Source organism: Coffea arabica, chromosome 10c (assembly GCF_036785885.1).
Source record: "Coffea arabica cultivar ET-39 chromosome 10c, Coffea Arabica ET-39 HiFi, whole genome shotgun sequence".
NCBI lineage: Eukaryota > Viridiplantae > Streptophyta > Magnoliopsida > Gentianales > Rubiaceae > Coffea > Coffea arabica.
Genome location: NC_092329.1, coordinates 45,018,557 through 45,037,149, shown reverse-complemented (window position 1 = coordinate 45,037,149; position 18,593 = coordinate 45,018,557). Strand labels below are relative to the sequence as shown.

Below are 18,593 nucleotides of genomic sequence, written 5' to 3'. Positions count from 1 at the left end.
AAGACCCAATGTGAAGGTGAGAAGGATACTGAGATAAAGAGTAGTGGAAGAAAGTTGGAAGAGGAAAAAGAAGTGAAGAAAGGAATGTGAGAGGAAAAGAATGGAAGAAGAACAGTTTAAGAAAGAAAGTGGAAAGTAGTATTCCATGACTGAGGAGGGAGAGTTGAGAAGGAAGAACGGAGGTAGAGAATAATAATGGCAATCAGAGTGTGCTTTTTTTTCAAGAAAAATTTGTTAACAAGGTGAATGAATTAGATCCATTGCTATAAATATAACTTAAAATTGGTATAGAAAACATTCAACTATTTTCCAATAGTCATCAAGTATATAGCATTTAGCCATGAAGAAAGCAACAATTAAATTTGCTTTTATTTTAGTTATAGTCATTATACAAGGTTGCATCAATAAAATTTTATATCTTTGAAAATGCAACTACAAGTTGGACATTACACATAATTCTATTAGATCTCTTCCTAATTAAGCTTTCTTGCATACATTTCTTCCAACCAATATATTTTAATTACTAGTCTACTCATATTGATCTTTCAATTTAAGTGGCTTTCAAAATGAAATAATAGATAGTGAATATATGAACATTACCATAATCTCAGAATAAAAAAACACTCACAATCTCACTTTGCACAAGAGATGTATAGCTACCTGAGTCATGATAATAGTCATCACCATAGATGCACTAGCCAAGATAATGGACTCCAAAAGGCTGCAACTTTTAAGAAGTCATTTCGAATCCAATCATGAGAGATTTATAGCAATTGAAACTTAAAAAATGAGAAGGGACCACATTAAAAAGAGTATAGGTAACATGATAGCTTCCACCAAATTAATATTACAAGTGAGAAGTTGACATACATGATATACTAAAAGAGAGAAATAGACAAAATGCAAACGCGTAATATCATGTTGAGATCCAGATGTCAAACAGGCTACTATTGAGATATCAAATATACAATAATTTAATAATAAACTAGCCATAAATATAAAAATAAATAACACACAAGATTTAACACCTATTCTTTATTAGAAAAAAACCCCATATAAGAATACAAATTGAATCTAATTCCAACCCTTCTATAATTTTTCTCACCTTCCAAGAACTCTATTTCATCCTATGTATAAGGTTATATACCCTTTGTGTGCCACTTTATAGTATACTAACCCTTACCTAATTATAAGTTACATTACTTGACCAATACCCAAGTAATAACAGAAAATAACTACTAATTTCTAATATTATACAGAATAGGAAATAACTCCTAATTTCTAAATTTATACAAAACGAAAATTTCTTGACTACTATTTCAAGAAACTAAAACAATAAGGAAACTTATTACTTCCATACAAAATAAGAAATTTGTTTAAAAGAAATCAAGCTAATTTTCTAAAGATCTCTATCTTGATGAATATTTCTTATAGAAACAATTTTCCTTTAACTACCAAATAATATGATAAAAAACTACACATCTGAATCAATACACTCCTACCACTTAATTGATTTAATTAACAAATGAACATGTATAGTTATCCTAAGTCTAACTTCTAGTTGACTCGCTAGAAAGAGCCTCATTTTTTTTTTGTTTTTTAGAGAGAAAGAACAATTGAGAGCTAGTAAAAGGAAAAAAATACAAAAAGATTTTAGTCTTGATTTTCAAACTTATAATATAGAGGAGGATCCTATAACTATTTCCGAAGTTTTATCATCTTCTGATTCTGATTTTTGGCGAGAAGCAATTAATGATGAAATGGAATCTTTAATGTCTAATAAAACTTGAAAATTAGTTTTTTTTTTATATGTTATTTTATTTATTGAAAGCAAGTCATGAAAGATACACAACCAACCCTGACTCCCATCTCACCCTCCCCTCAATGCTAGCCTACTCTCCTTCTTCGGATGGAAGGAACACTTGATTTATCAAGTCGAATTTCCCTCCGCACCAGGGGTGGGAAGGAACTGAATTACTCATAGATGCAAACACCCGGTTGATGAGTCGAAACGCCCACGTTTGCCAGACAGTCTGCCACCTTGTTTGCCTCTCTGTAACAATGTGACACCCGCGTCACATCCATCACCATGCCCTAAATCTCATCCACCTCTCTTCGTATCACCCACGGGCAGGGAAGGCGGCGCTGCAGAATCCCAACTAGGAGAAGAGAATTGACCTGTATGTTGATGTTGGTAAACCCCTTCTGCAGGCACAATCGAAGCCCCGTCGCCGGTGCCAAAGCCTCAGCACGTAGGCTCGAACCGTCCCTGAAGGACGCCGAGAAGGCAAAGTAAGGAACCCCTACTGCATCCCGCAGTACTCCCCCACCACCACTCACTCCTGAGTTGCCCTTGGAACACCCATCAGTATTCAAAGTTAGCGTTCCCGCCACCTTCACCTTCCACCCCACTAACTGGACCGAATACCGAGGTGGTTTAACCCGAGACCACTCGTATAACTGAGACCACGTGTGAAACCCAGACGTTGATTAAACTGAGCCTCCACCACCCCCTTCACGTCCATGAAGACTTCATGACACACTCTTGCCACGTACATTCGAACCCCTTCATAGTATGCTTTATTCCATGCCTTCCAAATGTGCCAGCATATGAAGCTGGGAAGAATTGTGAAAAGGAGCCGTCGTTCATCCGACCGAGGAGTCGACATCCACCAAGCCGTTAACCAAGCCCGAAGCGAAAACCCTCTTCGAGCAACCCCACAGATGATTCCAAAGTATTCCCATACTCCCACCGCCACCTGACCTTCCGAGAAAACATGCTCCAGCACTTCCGTCACCCCCTCATGGTAGCACACACACTTGGAAACCACTTGAACTCCCACCCTCCACAAGGCATCAACTAGAGACAGTTTCCCCACGAGCAACTGCAGCATGAAGAAAGAAATTTTAGCGGTATCCGAGGATGCCATACTTGCGAGTGAAGCACAGAAACGCTACGAGCCTGACGAACATCCTGAAATGCCGACGCCAATGTGAACCTTCCTAAAGCTGTCAAGGACCAAACCACCTCATCGCGGCCGACTCCCTTCGGGACCGGGTGTTGCAGTATCTGACGAGTGAGCTCTAGTGCGAGATATTGTCCGAACAACTGGCCATTCCATTCCCCTTTTGTGATGAAATCCCAGAAGGTGAGAGCTGAGTACACCTGAGTCTTTAGACACAAACCTCCACTGCCAAGCCAGTTGTCATACCAGAAATCACAGGACCCACTGTTCACCAACCAGACCATGGCTAATTCTACCTACCAGCTGATATTTAACATGCGTCACCACGTCGGAGAGTCGAATTGCCTAAATTCCACCTGGCAAGGATGCATATCCCTGTAATACTTCGCCCGTAAAAATTCTGCCCATAGTGACGAGCCAGCCCGAAAATTTCACCATAGTTTACAAGAGAAAGCCGCGTACACCTCCCAGAGCTTGCTGAAATCCGCACCCTCCTCCTCAACCGGGAGGCATAATTGTGACTATCTAATCCAGTGAAACTTCAACCCGTCTCCTGAAGCTCCCTATAAAAAATTCGCACAGGCCTGCTCAATTTTCTTAAAAATCGAGGCAGGGTAGACCGCAGCAGATAACAAATGCATTGGAATGGATAAAAGCACATGCTTTATCAGAACTATTCTCCTTCCCTGAGATAACAAACGGGATTTCCACGATATGATCCGAGCTAAAACCGCTTGGCATACCTCTTCGAAATACGCTGCTTTGCATCTACCCGTATACAAAGGGAAGCCAAGATAACGAATTGAGAACTCCTGCCTTGCAAATTGTGTGATCCGCTCAATTACCCGTTGTCGCGCTGAGGAGAGACCCTTATAAACCAAATAACCACTCTTTTGAACATTAACTAGTTGGCCCAATGATTGCTGGTACGCCTCAAGCACTTGCATAGTTCGCTTTAAAGCAGATGCCGACTCGTTAGTAAATATGAGCACATCATCTGCAAAAGCGAGGTACGTCACGACAGGGCACCCTGTGGGGACTCTAAACCCCACAAACCCCCGCCGCAAAGGTAGAGCATTTAGGCCCTGCGACAACAGCTCAGAACCAATAATGAACAGTACTGGGTGTGAGGACTCGCAAAAACTATTATTTTATGCCTAATTTATGGCTTAATAAATTATTTAATTGGATTTTAATTCCAAGGAATATTTTCTAGTCCTGTTAGACCTAAATAAGTGGTAGTATATCTTCGTTATATTTTTAAAATGATTCGTTTCGAAAATTAATTTCCTAGAGCGCGTTTAGTAAAAATAGTGAATAGTACTTGGAGATTTTATCCGCGTAGTAGCCCAATAAGCTTGGAATATTGGGGGCTTGTACTATGGTCCTAAAATAGGTAATCTTATGAATAAATATTCAAGTGATAGTTATTAGTGCAATCGTTATAAGAATTTTTCGAAAGTTTCGCGTTATAGCGGTATAATTGACGGTACGCGTTTTCACACGCGCGAATTTATTTGGGAGACTTTAGACCCTTATTTCGGGACAATTAAGAGTGAATAATATTTACATGAATATATATGCCTTGGAGGTTTAGTGCACTAGTGAACCAAACGCGCGAGAAAATCGAGTCCAAACGCACCCTAAATTGCACTATTTCAAGTTGACTTTGAGGTGCATTTTGCACCACACAAAGAATCTTCCTTTGGAAGCCAATTGCATCAGCACTCTCTCTCTCCTCACCTCACTTGGCCGAGCAACAAGAAAGGAGAAGAACTCTCCATTGTTCTTCATTTTTTCATCTTCAATCCATGCACTAAAATCCACCCAAATCACACCAAACTTGGAGATCTCTTAGCGAACCACTTGGAGACTACATCTAGCTAAGGAGGAAGGGAGCTTTCACGGTTTCTTTGGAGCTTCAAGAGGGCCGAAAATTCTGACCTTGCAAACCAAAGGAGTAGGTAATGATCAACCCTTAGATTCTTATCTTTTGGAGATTATATGACAAGATTAAGCTCATGCATGCACTTAGTTACTTGATTATGGTGTAAAAATGTGATTGTGGGCTCTTGGAATTCCCACACTTGGGTTGTTGTTGCTGATTTGATGATTGATGGTGATTATATTGTTGGTTTAGTGGTTATAATGATGCATTAGTGGTGGGTAATTAGTAGGAACTTCTTTGGGTGTAAGAAGCTAAACTTTCCGATTTTGCCCCTGCCATGTTCAGCCATTTCCAGGCCAATTTTTAATGGTTTAATGGCTTGAATTGGATGTTTGTAGGATGTATTAGATGTGTGAAAAATTTCATTGAAAAATAATGAGGTTTGAATGGGCAAATGAATTTTTTTTAGAAACCAGCAAATCTGGAAAACTGATTCGCGTATGCTCTGACCAGCAGTAGTATTTTGGCTATAACTCTGTCCTCGGATATCGAAATCATGTGCCGTCGGTGGCGTTTGAAACTAGACATTCCTAGCTTTAATTTGGTATATAATGTACGTTCTGATTCTTTGTGAGCAAGCCGAACCAAATGTTTTAAGTTCGCTGTCCTGTTACTCTGTTCTTCTGGAATGAAGTGTTCAGGCAGCAACTTGATGCCCGAATTTGAACCAGATGGGAGCCAAATTTGGAAACGATTTCTTCTGTGATATTTTAACTCTATGAATGTATGTTCCAACGGCGTAAGCCATGCTCGATTTCGAGCTATAATGACTGAGTTGTGACTGAAACAAGGGGACTGCTCTGTTTTGGAAAACCCTAATCTTTGGACTGGTTTGGAACAAAATCTTGGAGTGAACTTGTTAGTTGATGTTTTTGATATTAAACACTTACCAAAGGTATCATGGGTATATCTTAGACCCTTATTTCACAAATGAACCATGGTTGGATAACTTTCTTGGTTAAACGATTGGAAATTTGGAAAATGAAAGTCAAAGGCAGTTTGCCTTAGGATTTTTCTTGAACTTTGGTTGGCTAATTAACGACCTTGCCGAAGGTATTTTTCCCCAAAATTCGATAGAGAGATACCTTCCATATAGTATTGAAACACTGCCAATTTTGGTGCCGATTCAAGTTCGTTTCGATACCCAATTGAATTACTAAAGTTAGAGGCTCAAATCTGGAAAATTCTCATCCAGTCTTGAATTTGCTCAACTTCGGGCTACCGTATCTCGGTGCTCGAAACTCCGATTTTTGATCTGCTTGTTTTGTCCTACACTTCACTTGCAACACTAATTGAGCTGAAAATTTCAGAGGCCGGTTTGCAACGTGCGAATCGTGCCGAATTTTCAAAGTTGGCCAAAATCCAACTTCATTCTGCCTTGTGAACCAACCCAGCATCTTCAAGATCAATTTTGACCACTTTTCACTTTGATTCATGGAAAAGTGTCTTCTAGGAACTTATAGTACTCTCTAAGAGGTTTCCAACGGTATAAAGTTTTCCAATTCTCGACTTATGCCGAGCGAGTTATGATTTTTCAAAGATTTATCGTAAAACTGAAAAATTTTCCAACTTCAAAGAAATAGAGTTTTTCAAGAACTCTTTATTCTTTTGATATTCTTAAACGTTTTGCTTACGATTTTCAAGATAAAACTCAAATAATATTGTACCTAATAAAAGGCAAGTTGAACCTCGATTTACGTGTAATTGAGGTTTCTTTTTGCAAAATAATCCTTAGATTGTACTAGTGTACAATCTTTCTTGATAAGTGGGTTAATTGTGTGATTATCCACTATTAAATTGCCAGGCGCGCAAGGAGACCTTCAAGAGGATCTCACCGTGGACACTTGAACTTCCGGAAAATAATTCTTATTGAATTGCTCGGTGAGTGTCAAGTGTGTGAATTTTGATACTTGCTTATTTGTGGGATTTGTTGAAAGTTTTAAAAATAAGGGCGGGTGCGTACTTTATCGCACTCGTTCTAATTTCAAATGAATGAATGAAATGTATTGAATGAATGAATGAAATGTATTGAATGAATGAATGAAATGCAATATTATGTCATGAATGCTTATGTCGTTGGAGTGAACCTCCTCGACTTTCAAATGAATGGGGGACGCCCAAACTCATAGGCCGTCCTTAGACTCGAGCCAGCAATGGGCTTGGTCGGGGATTTGGACGAGCCATGAGATACAAATAAGCTCGACCTAATAAGAGGTCTTGCTTGGCATACTCGTTGAGTATCGCCCAATATTGGCCATTGTGGGCCCTTGGGGTGTACGGTGGACGGAGGGAAGTAAGTGGTGATCTACGGAAATGGAAATACCGACCCGGTTGACAGGAGGGTCAATGCGGGAAGGTATACGAATGACAACGGCAGATCAAGTGGAACTTAGCTCCTGAGAGCTACTATATCCTTGAATTGTTTCTGATTACCTTTCATGTTTGATTGATTGATTATTGAAAAGACATGGCTTTATTTATTAAATTTGGGATTGTTATTTGACTAAGTGCTTGCATGTGTGTTCTTGGCCTCACGAGCGTTAGCTCACCCTATAGTTTTGTTTTCCTTAACAGGACCGACTCTTGGAGAAATATGGAGAAACTATCCGTTGAAATTTTGCTAAGACTCCTGTTATACATTTTGACTAGGCCCTGGTTTGGGTTGTACTTTTGGAAATTGTAAACTTGAAAAGTTTGGGGCCTGATGTGTACTTTGAATTTAAGTCGTTTCATGACTACCGATGTACTGGTGATACATTAAATGACTTGTTAAGTTTGAACGCTTCCGCATTATTGTATTCATGTTGCTCTCATCGAAGTGTTTAGTTCGGTTTGAAATTGAATGGAATTGTTTGAGTCCTGGCATGAGCTGGGCAGGCGTCCGCGGATACCCTTTGGTCCGCCTTAGGGAGATGTGGGGCGTCACAGTTGGTATCAGAGTTTAGGCTTCAGATCTCTGTAGCGTATCCTAGGCTTAAAGTTTAGGATGCCTGACTGTGGGATTAATTTGGATATTATGTGAACAAGGATCTATTGTATCTTAGGGGTTAAAGAAATTGATTATTCGGGAGTTCTTATTTGGGACTTGCAGAAGAAACTGAGGAATTAGGTGATGTTATATTGAAGGAAGATATGTGAAGAGAGATTTGAAGTGAAAGATTGGATGAATTTGAATTATCATTATATTTGTAAGTGTGGAAAGAATTGAGATAATTATTAGTACTGGCTATGGAGGATAAGAGACCGAGATTTGATAGTCAAACTCCTTGTGTGATGATTTTGAACCAAGATAAAAGTACAAAGGAATAAAATGCATTTTCCGCCCACATATCTTCTAAAGAAATTCTGCTTTGAAAATTTAAAGAAAAACTAGGATGTACTAGTTTTATTTGTAAGCGATGAGTGGAAATAAGATATATATGCTTTAAATATGTGTAATTTTCCGATTTTGGTAAAAAGGTGAGTTTTACTTGAATTTCAAATTTGAAAATTTGTGAATAACTAATGAGTTGTTGAACTTTGTATATGATGGGTTAATACAAGATTAACATTTTCTAAACTAAGTTTTCCCCCTTGATTGTATATTGGTGTAATCTCACACTTGAATTTGTCCATGCTTTACATGAAGAAATATATATATATATATCCTGAGTTTTCGAAAGAATGGCAAGCTTATGTTTAATAATGTGAATCCTGAACTTGACAAGATTTTTGATTACTTGAAATACTCTTCTTATGTTTCAAAATTCTTGACTTTCAAGAAGAGTGAGCCAATTTTAAATGTACGGACTGAGGCAACTTTGAGATATAGAGAGCAACTGCATTCAAGAGTACAAGTTAGTGTGAATTGATTTGGTTTCCATTTGACACGTAAGGTAGTAAGTTGTACTTATTCTTGGGTTTGAACTTGGAGCTTGAAACTTTAATTACAAAACCCTAAGACTGGTTATTTTTGGAGATGATGGTGTTCCGACTAGTGGCTGGTTATTAAAGATTTTGAACTCCGAATGGATAATCTTGGTTTTAGCTTGCGTTATGGCTTTATTGGATCTAATTTCGTAAAGGCGTGTGATCTGATTGAAATTAGTGATGTCTGGACCCCTTTGGTTTAACTATGGACTTAGAAAGGGGTAGTGCACGCTGTGAGGCCTTTTGTATCCTGCTTGTATGTACTTCTATATTTTTGTGGCGCTTAATTGCCTTTGTGCAATATTGGACATCTTGGTCTTGTTTTGTAACTTCTAACCGTGCTATAACTTTTGATACATGTAATGAATCATGACCTGATTTTAAATGTTTTTGCAACTTGTATACGCGTTACGCTCTTTATGCTTAGTTATGCCTTTTCCTGTGCTTATAGACTTTTCTTAAGTAGGGTAGCAGGAATGAGAAAAGGGGACCGTGACCGAGGGCTTAGACAACCCTGTACTTGTGAGACAAATTGATAGACAGTTTCATATAATTTAATAGATCCCTAGTACTGAATATGAATCGAACATAAACCCAAAGATCCGATCTACTAGTGTATAATGGATTAACCTAACCGGAAACTTGGTGAGATTTTCTTGTGCGCAACATATGTTATGATTGGTTCTGTGCCAATATTTCAATCTTAAGAAGTTTGAACTCCGAAAGTATTGCAGTAGGTTGGTAAGAGAACTCGAACTGCCTGAAACCGATTAGACTGAGCTTACTTGAGACTTGAACCTGTTTAGGCTAGTGTGCTCTTGCGTATCCTCAATGGACCTAATTTGACTGAATATATGGAATGTGGACCTGAATTTTGTGACTGTTTAAGAATGTGAATTGCTGGACAGAGGTTAGGCCAGTGTGTTCTTATTCGTACTCATACACCATGAACCTGAAGTATTTGGCTCTGCTTTGACCCTACTCTTGAACTTATTCGTACTGGTGTGGTTGTAGACCGGCTACTACTCTTCTGTAGCGGTTGAACTGAACCTCTCTGGTGGGGCATTGCTTGTTGTGTTGTCCAGCACCACCAGGGATGAACTTTTGATTTGAAGCTTCGCTATATCCTGAATTTCTTCCAAATGTCTGGGACTTTACGTCCGACTTCAAGCCTTTTGCCTGTTTTATCTGATTACGCGATTAATTCCCTATTGGACCATGACTATTTGATAGGTTGGATTGGTGTGATATGTAGTACTTGAACCTGATAAGTGATTATTAAATAAGCCATGCTTTGCTGGATGTAAGGGGTAAGTTAGCCTCGTCTGCACTTATTTCGGGAATTCGGGCTAGAAAGTTGTTAAGTAAAGGAGCTCAAGGGTATTTGGCTTTTCTTATTAATACCCCTAACGATAAGGTGAATCTGGAGGACACACCGGTAGTAAAAGAATTTTCTGATATTTTTCCTGAAGAATTGGAGTCTCTACCTCCGGAACGGGAAATAGCTTTTAAAATTGATTTAGTTCCGGGAACATCACCTATATCAAGGACACCATACAGGATGGCTCCGGCTGAGTTGAAGGAGTTGAAGTTACAATTACAGGATTTGTTGGAACGGGGTTTTATACGAGAGAGTGATTCTCCGTGGGGAGCCCCAGTTTTGTTTGTAAAGAAGAAAGATGGGAGTTTGAGGTTATGTATAGATTATCGAGGTTTAAATGATGTTACGGTTAAGAATAAATACCCACTGCCCCACATTGATGAACTGTTTGACCAACTGCAAGGGGCGGTAGTGTTTTCAAAGTTGGATCTAAGGCAAGGTTACTATCAATTGAGGATTTTGGAGAAAAACATACCTAAGACTGCTTTTAACTAGAGGTATGGGCACTTCGAGTTTGCAGTAATGCCTTTTGGGTTAACCAATGCACCTGCCGCTTTCATGGATTTAATGCATAGGGTTTTTAAGCCTTACTTAGATCAATTTGTGGTGATTTTCATTGATGACATTTTGGTGTATTTTAAGAATGTGAAAGATCATGAGAAACATTTGAGAATTGTTTTACAAATCTTGAGGGAACATCAATTATATGCTGAGTTTAGCAAGTGTGAATTTTGGCTAAAGGAGGTGACTTTCTTAGGACACATAATTTCTAAGGATGGGATTAAAGTGGATCCAGCTAAAGTGGAAGCTGTTTCGAAATGGAAACGACCGGAAAACCCAACGGAAGTTCGGAGTTTTTTTTAGGATTAGCAGGGTATTACCGGAGATTCATCCAGGATTTTTCGAAAATCGCTGGACCTATGACTGAGTTGACCAAGAAAAATGGAAAATTTATTTGGAGTTCTAAGTGTGAAGGAAGTTTTCAGGAGTTGAAAAGACGGTTGACTAGAGCGCCTGTTCTAGCTCTACCAAATGGACATGATAGTTTTGTGGTTTACACAGATGCATCTAAGGAAGGTTTGGGATGTGTTTTGATGCAAAATGATAAAGTGATAGCTTATGCCTCTAGAAAATTGAAGCCGCATGAAGGAAACTATCCGACCCATGATTTGGAGTTAGCGGCTGTGGTCTTTGCTTTGAAGAAATGGAGACACTATTTATACGGAGTGACATTTGAGGTTTTTACAGATCAAAAAAACCTTAAGTATTTATTTTCTCAGAAGGAGTTGAATTTGAGGCAACGTAGATGGATGGAATTTCTGGAAGATTATGACTGCATTATTAAGTACCATCCTGGGAAGGCCAATGTAGTGGCCGATGCTTTGAGCCGTCAGGTACAAATGGCTGGATTGATGGTTAAGGAATTTCGATTGTTGGAGGAAGTTAGCTATTGGAATCCTCGATTAGAACCAAGGAAAGTGATTTTGGGGAATATTGTGATAACCTCCACTTTATTGGGACATATTAAGGAATCTCAGGAAAAGGACCCTGAAATGCAAAAGTTGGTGGAGAAAGTCAAGATGGGAGACCAGACCGATTTCACTTTGGGATCAGATGGAATATTAAGATTTCGAAATCGGGTGGTTATGCCAAAGGATGAAGGGCTTAGAAAAGAAATTTTGGAAGAGGCACACCGATCAAAGTTTACAGTACATCCAGGAGGGAATAAAATGTACCAACACTTGAAGAGTCTATATTGGTGGAAAAATATGAAGTAGGTGAACGGAAAATCTTAGACACGACTACTGTATCTTGGATTGAGGAGGCTAATGAAAAGGTGAAATTGGTACGGCAAAGAATTCAAACCGCTCAGAGTAGACAAAAAAGTTATGCCGACAATCGGAGGAAGGATTTGGAGTTCACTATTGGAGATATGGTATTTCTCAAGATTACGCCTTTAAAAGCAAGTTTGATGTCCGGAAAAGGGAAGAAACTACAACCAAGGTTTGTAGGGCCTTATAAGATTATTCAGCGAGTTGGGAATGTAGCCTATAAGCTGGAATTACCACCGAGTTTATCTCGTATTCATAACGTGTTTCATGTGTCCATGCTTAAGAAGTATCATCCAGACCCCTCTTATGTTTTACAACCGGAGAATATTGAGATTGATGAAACCCTGACCTATGAGGAGAGACCGGTAAAACTTTTGGATCGAAAGGTGAAGGAATTGAGGAACAAGCAGATACCACTAGTGAAAGTTTTATGGAAGAACCATGGAGTAGAGGAAGCAACATGGGAAGTTGAAGAGACAATCAGGGAGAAGTATCCAGACTTGTTCATCGACCAAGGTAAATTTCGAGGACGAAATTTTCTTAAGGGGGAGAGGATGTGAGGACTCGCAAAAACTATTATTTTATGCCTAATTTATGGCTTAATAAATTATTTAATTGGATTTTAATTCCAAGGAATATTTTCTAGTCCTGTTAGACCTAAATAAGTGGTAGTATATCTTCGTTATATTTTTAAAATGATTCGTTTCGAAAATTAATTTCCTAGAGCGCGTTTAGTAAAAATAGTGAATAGTACTTGGAGATTTTATCCGCGTAGTAGCCCAATAAGCTTGGAATATTGGGGGCTTGTACTATGATCCTAAAATAGGTAATCTTATGAATAAATATTCAAGTGATAGTTATTAGTGCAATCGTTATAAGAATTTTTCGAAAGTTTCGCGTTATAGCGGTAAAATTGACGGTACGCGTTTTCACACGCGCGAATTTATTTGGGAGACTTTAGACCCTTATTTCGGGACAATTAAGAGTGAATAATATTTACATGAATATATATGCCTTGGAGGTTTAGTGCACTAGTGAACCAAACGCGCGAGAAAATCGAGTCCAAACGCACCCTAAATTGCACTATTTCAAGTTGACTTTGAGGTGCATTTTGCACCACACAAAGAATCTTCCTTTGGAAGCCAATTGCATCAGCACTCTCTCTCTCCTCACCTCACTTGGCCGAGCAACAAGAAAGGAGAAGAACTCTCCATTGTTCTTCATTTTTTCATCTTCAATCCATGCACTAAAATCCACCCAAATCACACCAAACTTGGAGATCTCTTAGCGAACCACTTGGAGACTACATCTAGCTAAGGAGGAAGGGAGCTTTCACGGTTTCTTTGGAGCTTCAAGAGGGCCGAAAATTCTGACCTTGCAAACCAAAGGAGTAGGTAATGATCAACCCTTAGATTCTTATCTTTTGGAGATTATATGACAAGATTAAGCTCATGCATGCACTTAGTTACTTGATTATGGTGTAAAAATGTGATTGTGGGCTCTTGGAATTCCCACACTTGGGTTGTTGTTGCTGATTTGATGATTGATGGTGATTATATTGTTGGTTTAGTGGTTATAATGATGCATTAGTGGTGGGTAATTAGTAGGAACTTCTTTGGGTGTAAGAAGCTAAACTTTCCGATTTTGCCCCTGCCATGTTCAGCCATTTCCAGGCCAATTTTTAATGGTTTAATGGCTTGAATTGGATGTTTGTAGGATGTATTAGATGTGTGAAAAATTTCATTGAAAAATAATGAGGTTTGAATGGGCAAATGAATTTTTTTTAGAAACCAGCAAATCTGGAAAACTGATTCGCGTATGCTCTGACCAGCAGTAGTATTTTGGCTATAACTCTGTCCTCGGATATCGAAATCATGTGCCGTCGGTGGCGTTTGAAACTAGACATTCCTAGCTTTAATTTGGTATATAATGTACGTTCTGATTCTTTGTGAGCAAGCCGAACCAAATGTTTTAAGTTCGCTGTCCTGTTACTCTGTTCTTCTGGAATGAAGTGTTCAGGCAGCAACTTGATGCCCGAATTTGAACCAGATGGGAGCCAAATTTGGAAACGATTTCTTCTGTGATATTTTAACTCTATGAATGTATGTTCCAACGGCGTAAGCCATGCTCGATTTCGAGTTATAATGACTGAGTTGTGACTGAAACAAGGGGACTGCTCTGTTTTGGAAAACCCTAATCTTTGGACTGGTTTGGAACAAAATCTTGGAGTGAACTTGTTAGTTGATGTTTTTGATATTAAACACTTACCAAAGGTATCATGGGTATATCTTAGACCCTTATTTCACAAATGAACCATGGTTGGATAACTTTCTTGGTTAAACGATTGGAAATTTGGAAAATGAAAGTCAAAGGCAGTTTGCCTTAGGATTTTTCTTGAACTTTGGTTGGCTAATTAACGACCTTGCCGAAAGTATTTTTCCCCGAAATTCGATAGAGAGATACCTTCCATATAGTATTGAAACACTGCCAATTTTGGTGCCGATTCAAGTTCGTTTCGATACCCAATTGAATTACTAAAGTTAGAGGCTCAAATCTGGAAAATTCTCATCCAGTCTTGAATTTGCTCAACTTCGGGCTACCGTATCTCGGTGCTCGAAACTCCGATTTTTGATCTGCTTGTTTTGTCCTACACTTCACTTGCAACACTAATTGAGCTGAAAATTTCAGAGGCCGGTTTGCAACGTGCGAATCGTGCCGAATTTTCAAAGTTGGCCAAAATCCAACTTCATTCTGCCTTGTGAACCAACCCAGCATCTTCAAGATCAATTTTGACCACTTTTCACTTTGATTCATGGAAAAGTGTCTTCTAGGAACTTATAGTACTCTCTAAGAGGTTTCCAACGGTATAAAGTTTTCCAATTCTCGACTTATGCCGAGCGAGTTATGATTTTTCAAAGATTTATCGTAAAACTGAAAAATTTTCCAACTTCAAAGAAATAGAGTTTTTCAAGAACTCTTTATTCTTTTGATATTCTTAAACGTTTTGCTTACGATTTTCAAGATAAAACTCAAATAATATTGTACCTAATAAAAGGCAAGTTGAACCTCGATTTACGTGTAATTGAGGTTCCTTTTTGCAAAATAATCCTTAAATTGTACTAGTGTACAATCTTTCTTGATAAGTGGGTTAATTGTGTGATTATCCACTATTAAATTGCCAGGCGCGCAAGGAGACCTTCAAGAGGATCTCACCGTGGACACTTGAACTTCCGGAAAATAATTCTTATTGAATTGCTCGGTGAGTGTCAAGTGTGTGAATTTTGATACTTGCTTATTTGTGGGATTTGTTGAAAGTTTTAAAAATAAGGGCGGGTGCGTACTTTATCGCACTCGTTCTAATTTCAAATGAATGAATGAAATGTATTGAATGAATGAATGAAATGTATTGAATGAATGAATGAAATGCAATGTTATGTCATGAATGCTTATGTCGTTGGAGTGAACCTCCTCGACTTTCAAATGAATGGGGGACGCCCAAACTCATAGGCCGTCCTTAGACTCGAGCCAGCAATGGGCTTGGTCGGGGATTTGGACGAGCCATGAGATACAAATAAGCTCGACCTAATAAGAGGTCTTGCTTGGCATACTCGTTGAGTATCGCCCAATATTGGCCATTGTGGGCCCTTGGGGTGTACGGTGGACGGAGGGAAGTAAGTGGTGATCTACGGAAATGGAAATACCGACCCGGTTGACAGGAGGGTCAATGCGGGAAGGTATACGAATGACAACGGCAGATCAAGTGGAACTTAGCTCCTGAGAGCTACTATATCCTTGAATTGTTTCTGATTACCTTTCATGTTTGATTGATTGATTATTGAAAAGACATGGCTTTATTTATTAAATTTGGGATTGTTATTTGACTAAGTGCTTGCATGTGTGTTCTTGGCCTCACGAGCGTTAGCTCACCCTATAGTTTTGTTTTCCTTAACAGGACCGACTCTTGGAGAAATATGGAGAAACTATCCGTTGAAATTTTGCTAAGACTCCTGTTATACATTTTGACTAGGCCCTGGTTTGGGTTGTACTTTTGGAAATTGTAAACTTGAAAAGTTTGGGGCCTGATGTGTACTTTGAATTTAAGTCGTTTCATGACTACCGATGTACTGGTGATACATTAAATGACTTGTTAAGTTTGAACGCTTCCGCATTATTGTATTCATGTTGCTCTCATCGAAGTGTTTAGTTCGGTTTGAAATTGAATGGAATTGTTTGAGTCCTGGCGTGAGCTGGGCAGGCGTCCGCGGATACCCTTTGGTCCGCCTTAGGGAGATGTGGGGCGTCACACTGGGGACAACGGATCCCCCTGACGTAAGCCCCGACTAGATTTGAAATAACCGTGGGATTTACCATTGATGATAACAGAGAACCAGACATTCGAGATAAGCCTCTACACCAGGTCAATCAAACGCTCACCAAACCCAAAGGCACGCAACATGGAAATTATATGCCTCCAAGACATCCGATCATACGCCTTAGTCATGTCCAGTTTTAAAGCTACATTCCTTCCTCGTACCTTCTTGCCTATGTCTACCATCAATTCCTGAGCCAACAAATAGTTGTCCGTTATAGACAGGCCCTTGACGAATCCCGTCTGCTGAGGAGAAATAATTCTCGGCACCACCGAGGCCAACCTACCTACCAAAATCCTGGACAAAAGTTTGTTGAAAAGGTTGTAGAGGCTAATCGGTCTGAACTTCGAGAAGTCCTGGGGGTTCGCTACTTTATGCAACAACACAATTGAAGTGGAAGTAATGAATCTCGGCAAATCACTCCCACAAAAGAAACTCACCACAGCCCTATGCACATCTTGCGCAATGATATCCCATGCAAAAGTGAAGAATTTTCCTGTAAATCCATATGGGCCTGCAGCACTCTCCCCGTCCATGTCAAACACCAGTTGGCAAACTTCTTCCATGTCAGGCACTTCCGCCAACCTATTACTCTCATCATCCATGACCATTGGCGAAACTAGATGCCCCAACTCATCCAGACCTGTATCCAAAGAACCTGTGAAGAGGTCAGAGAAGTATTTGATAGCCTCTTGTGCTATGTCATCATCTTTGTCCACCCACGTCCCCTCAGAGGTCTTTACCCGATGGATCATGCCTTGCACTCTCCTTTGCTTGACCACTGCGTGAAAATACCGTGTATTCCTATCCCCACTACTAAGCCATTTTACCTGTGACTTTTGCCTTCAAAATTGCTCTTCAATCGCCAATGCTCGGTTCAATTCTGCTTGCGCCTTGTGAAGCTCCTCCGACGCCTCCTCAGAGGCATCATTTGGCACGCCTCCCTCCACCCTTTCCAACCCAACTTCCGCCTCCTTAACAGCGGTCCCAATACTGCCAAAATGATTTTTATTCCACTGTTGAATAGCCCTCCGGGAAGCTACCAATTTTGAGCACAAAACTCTAAGCGGGGAGCCTTGTACTGCTGTGCCCCATGTTGCCCGAATGACCTCCAGGAGACTTGCCCGGGATGTCCATACATTCAAAAATCTGAAGGGCTGAGGTCTGCTATCAAACCTCAAAGCAAAAGAGATTTTCATCGGAGCATGGTCCGATGGGTGTCGCGCTAGATGGACAACTGAAATCGCCGAGGCCACATCCGCACACGCACCATTAATGAGCAACCTATCCAGGCGTTTCCAAATTTTTGCCCTGTCCTTCCGATTGTTACACCATGTGAAACTCGACCCCGAGAACCCTGCATCAAACACCTCAGCCTTCTCCATGAAGGCCAAGAACTCCATCCCTTCTGACATAGAGAAAGGTTTCCCCCCTCGCTTCTCATGTGCACCCACTATAGCGTTAAAGTCACCCCCAATACACCAAGGCATTGACGAAGGCTTATCAGACAAGAGCTTCTCTCATAAGACCCTACGCCCTTCTGCCGAACATAGCGCATTCACAAAAGAGAAAGCCAAGGGGCACGATAGCCATGGGTGATGAATAACTAAGGAAATATGCTGGTTGGAAGAACCGACAACCAAACAAGTAAAAGGAGCATTATAGAAAATCCACAAGTTCGTTGACACATTCAAGAGAGCAAAGTCAAATGACAATTTCAAGCGAATATACTCAACTCTAGAGGCACTTAATTTAGGTTCAGAAATGGTAACAAACTGGATACCATGCATACGAATCATATGCTTCAAACGTCTCAAATTGGGGGCTTTAGATACCCCCTTAATATTCCGCATAAGAGCATTAATCATTACGTAATACCTGGATAGAGCTATTGACGGAAGATGAAGACCGCAATTGCCTGTCCGATTGGAAGTGAACTCGGCGAACCTTTCCCTTTGCCCTCCTACCACTCCTTCCCTCCTTCACGAGAGTATCCACGTTTAATTCCAAGAGAGGATTATATGGGCCCGGATCTCATCTAACCACAAGCCTTGGTGACAAATCACCTGTCACCTGCGGTAGCTCTATCAATCTCCCGTCATCACTCTCATCACTATCCACTAAAGACGCTGTCCCCGCTTCTGCACCTGTCCCACCATTGTTCGGCTCTTCCCCAACAACACCATG

The 18,593-nt window shown here is 39.9% G+C and overlaps 2 protein-coding genes across 2 annotated transcripts; both read right to left on the bottom strand.

Annotated features, from left to right (window-relative positions):
• Positions 1-2,094: 2,094 nt before the first annotated feature.
• LOC140015948 (uncharacterized) lies at positions 2,095-17,161 on the bottom strand. The gene is made up of 5 exons (XM_072068781.1): positions 16,571-17,161; positions 3,710-4,051; positions 2,933-3,262; positions 2,544-2,885; positions 2,095-2,460 (listed from the first exon to the last, which is right to left on the bottom strand). The coding sequence occupies exons 1-5, from the start codon at positions 17,159-17,161 to the stop codon at positions 2,095-2,097; spliced, it is 1,971 nt and encodes a 656-aa protein (XP_071924882.1).
• A 90-nt stretch (positions 17,162-17,251) lies between these two features.
• On the bottom strand, positions 17,252-17,896 carry LOC140015947 (uncharacterized). Its single transcript, XM_072068780.1, has one exon. It carries the CDS (start codon positions 17,894-17,896, stop codon positions 17,252-17,254), a length of 645 nt encoding a protein of 214 aa, XP_071924881.1.
• Between the last annotated feature and the right edge of the window lie 697 nt (positions 17,897-18,593).

Coding starts and splice junctions, on each gene's coding strand:
- LOC140015948 (XM_072068781.1), bottom strand. CDS start 17,161: ATGATCCATCGGGTAAAGACCTCTGAGGGGACGTGGGTGGACAAAGAT. Junction 3,263..3,709: donor AAGCAGCGTATTTCGAAGAG/GTATGCCAAGCG, acceptor ATCAGCTGGTAG/GTAGAATTAGCCATGGTCTG. Junction 2,461..2,543: donor TTCGAATGTACGTGGCAAGA/GTGTGTCATGAA, acceptor ACGTGGTCTCAG/TTATACGAGTGGTCTCGGGT.
- LOC140015947 (XM_072068780.1), bottom strand. CDS start 17,896: ATGCCTTGGTGTATTGGGGGTGACTTTAACGCTATAGTGGGTGCACAT.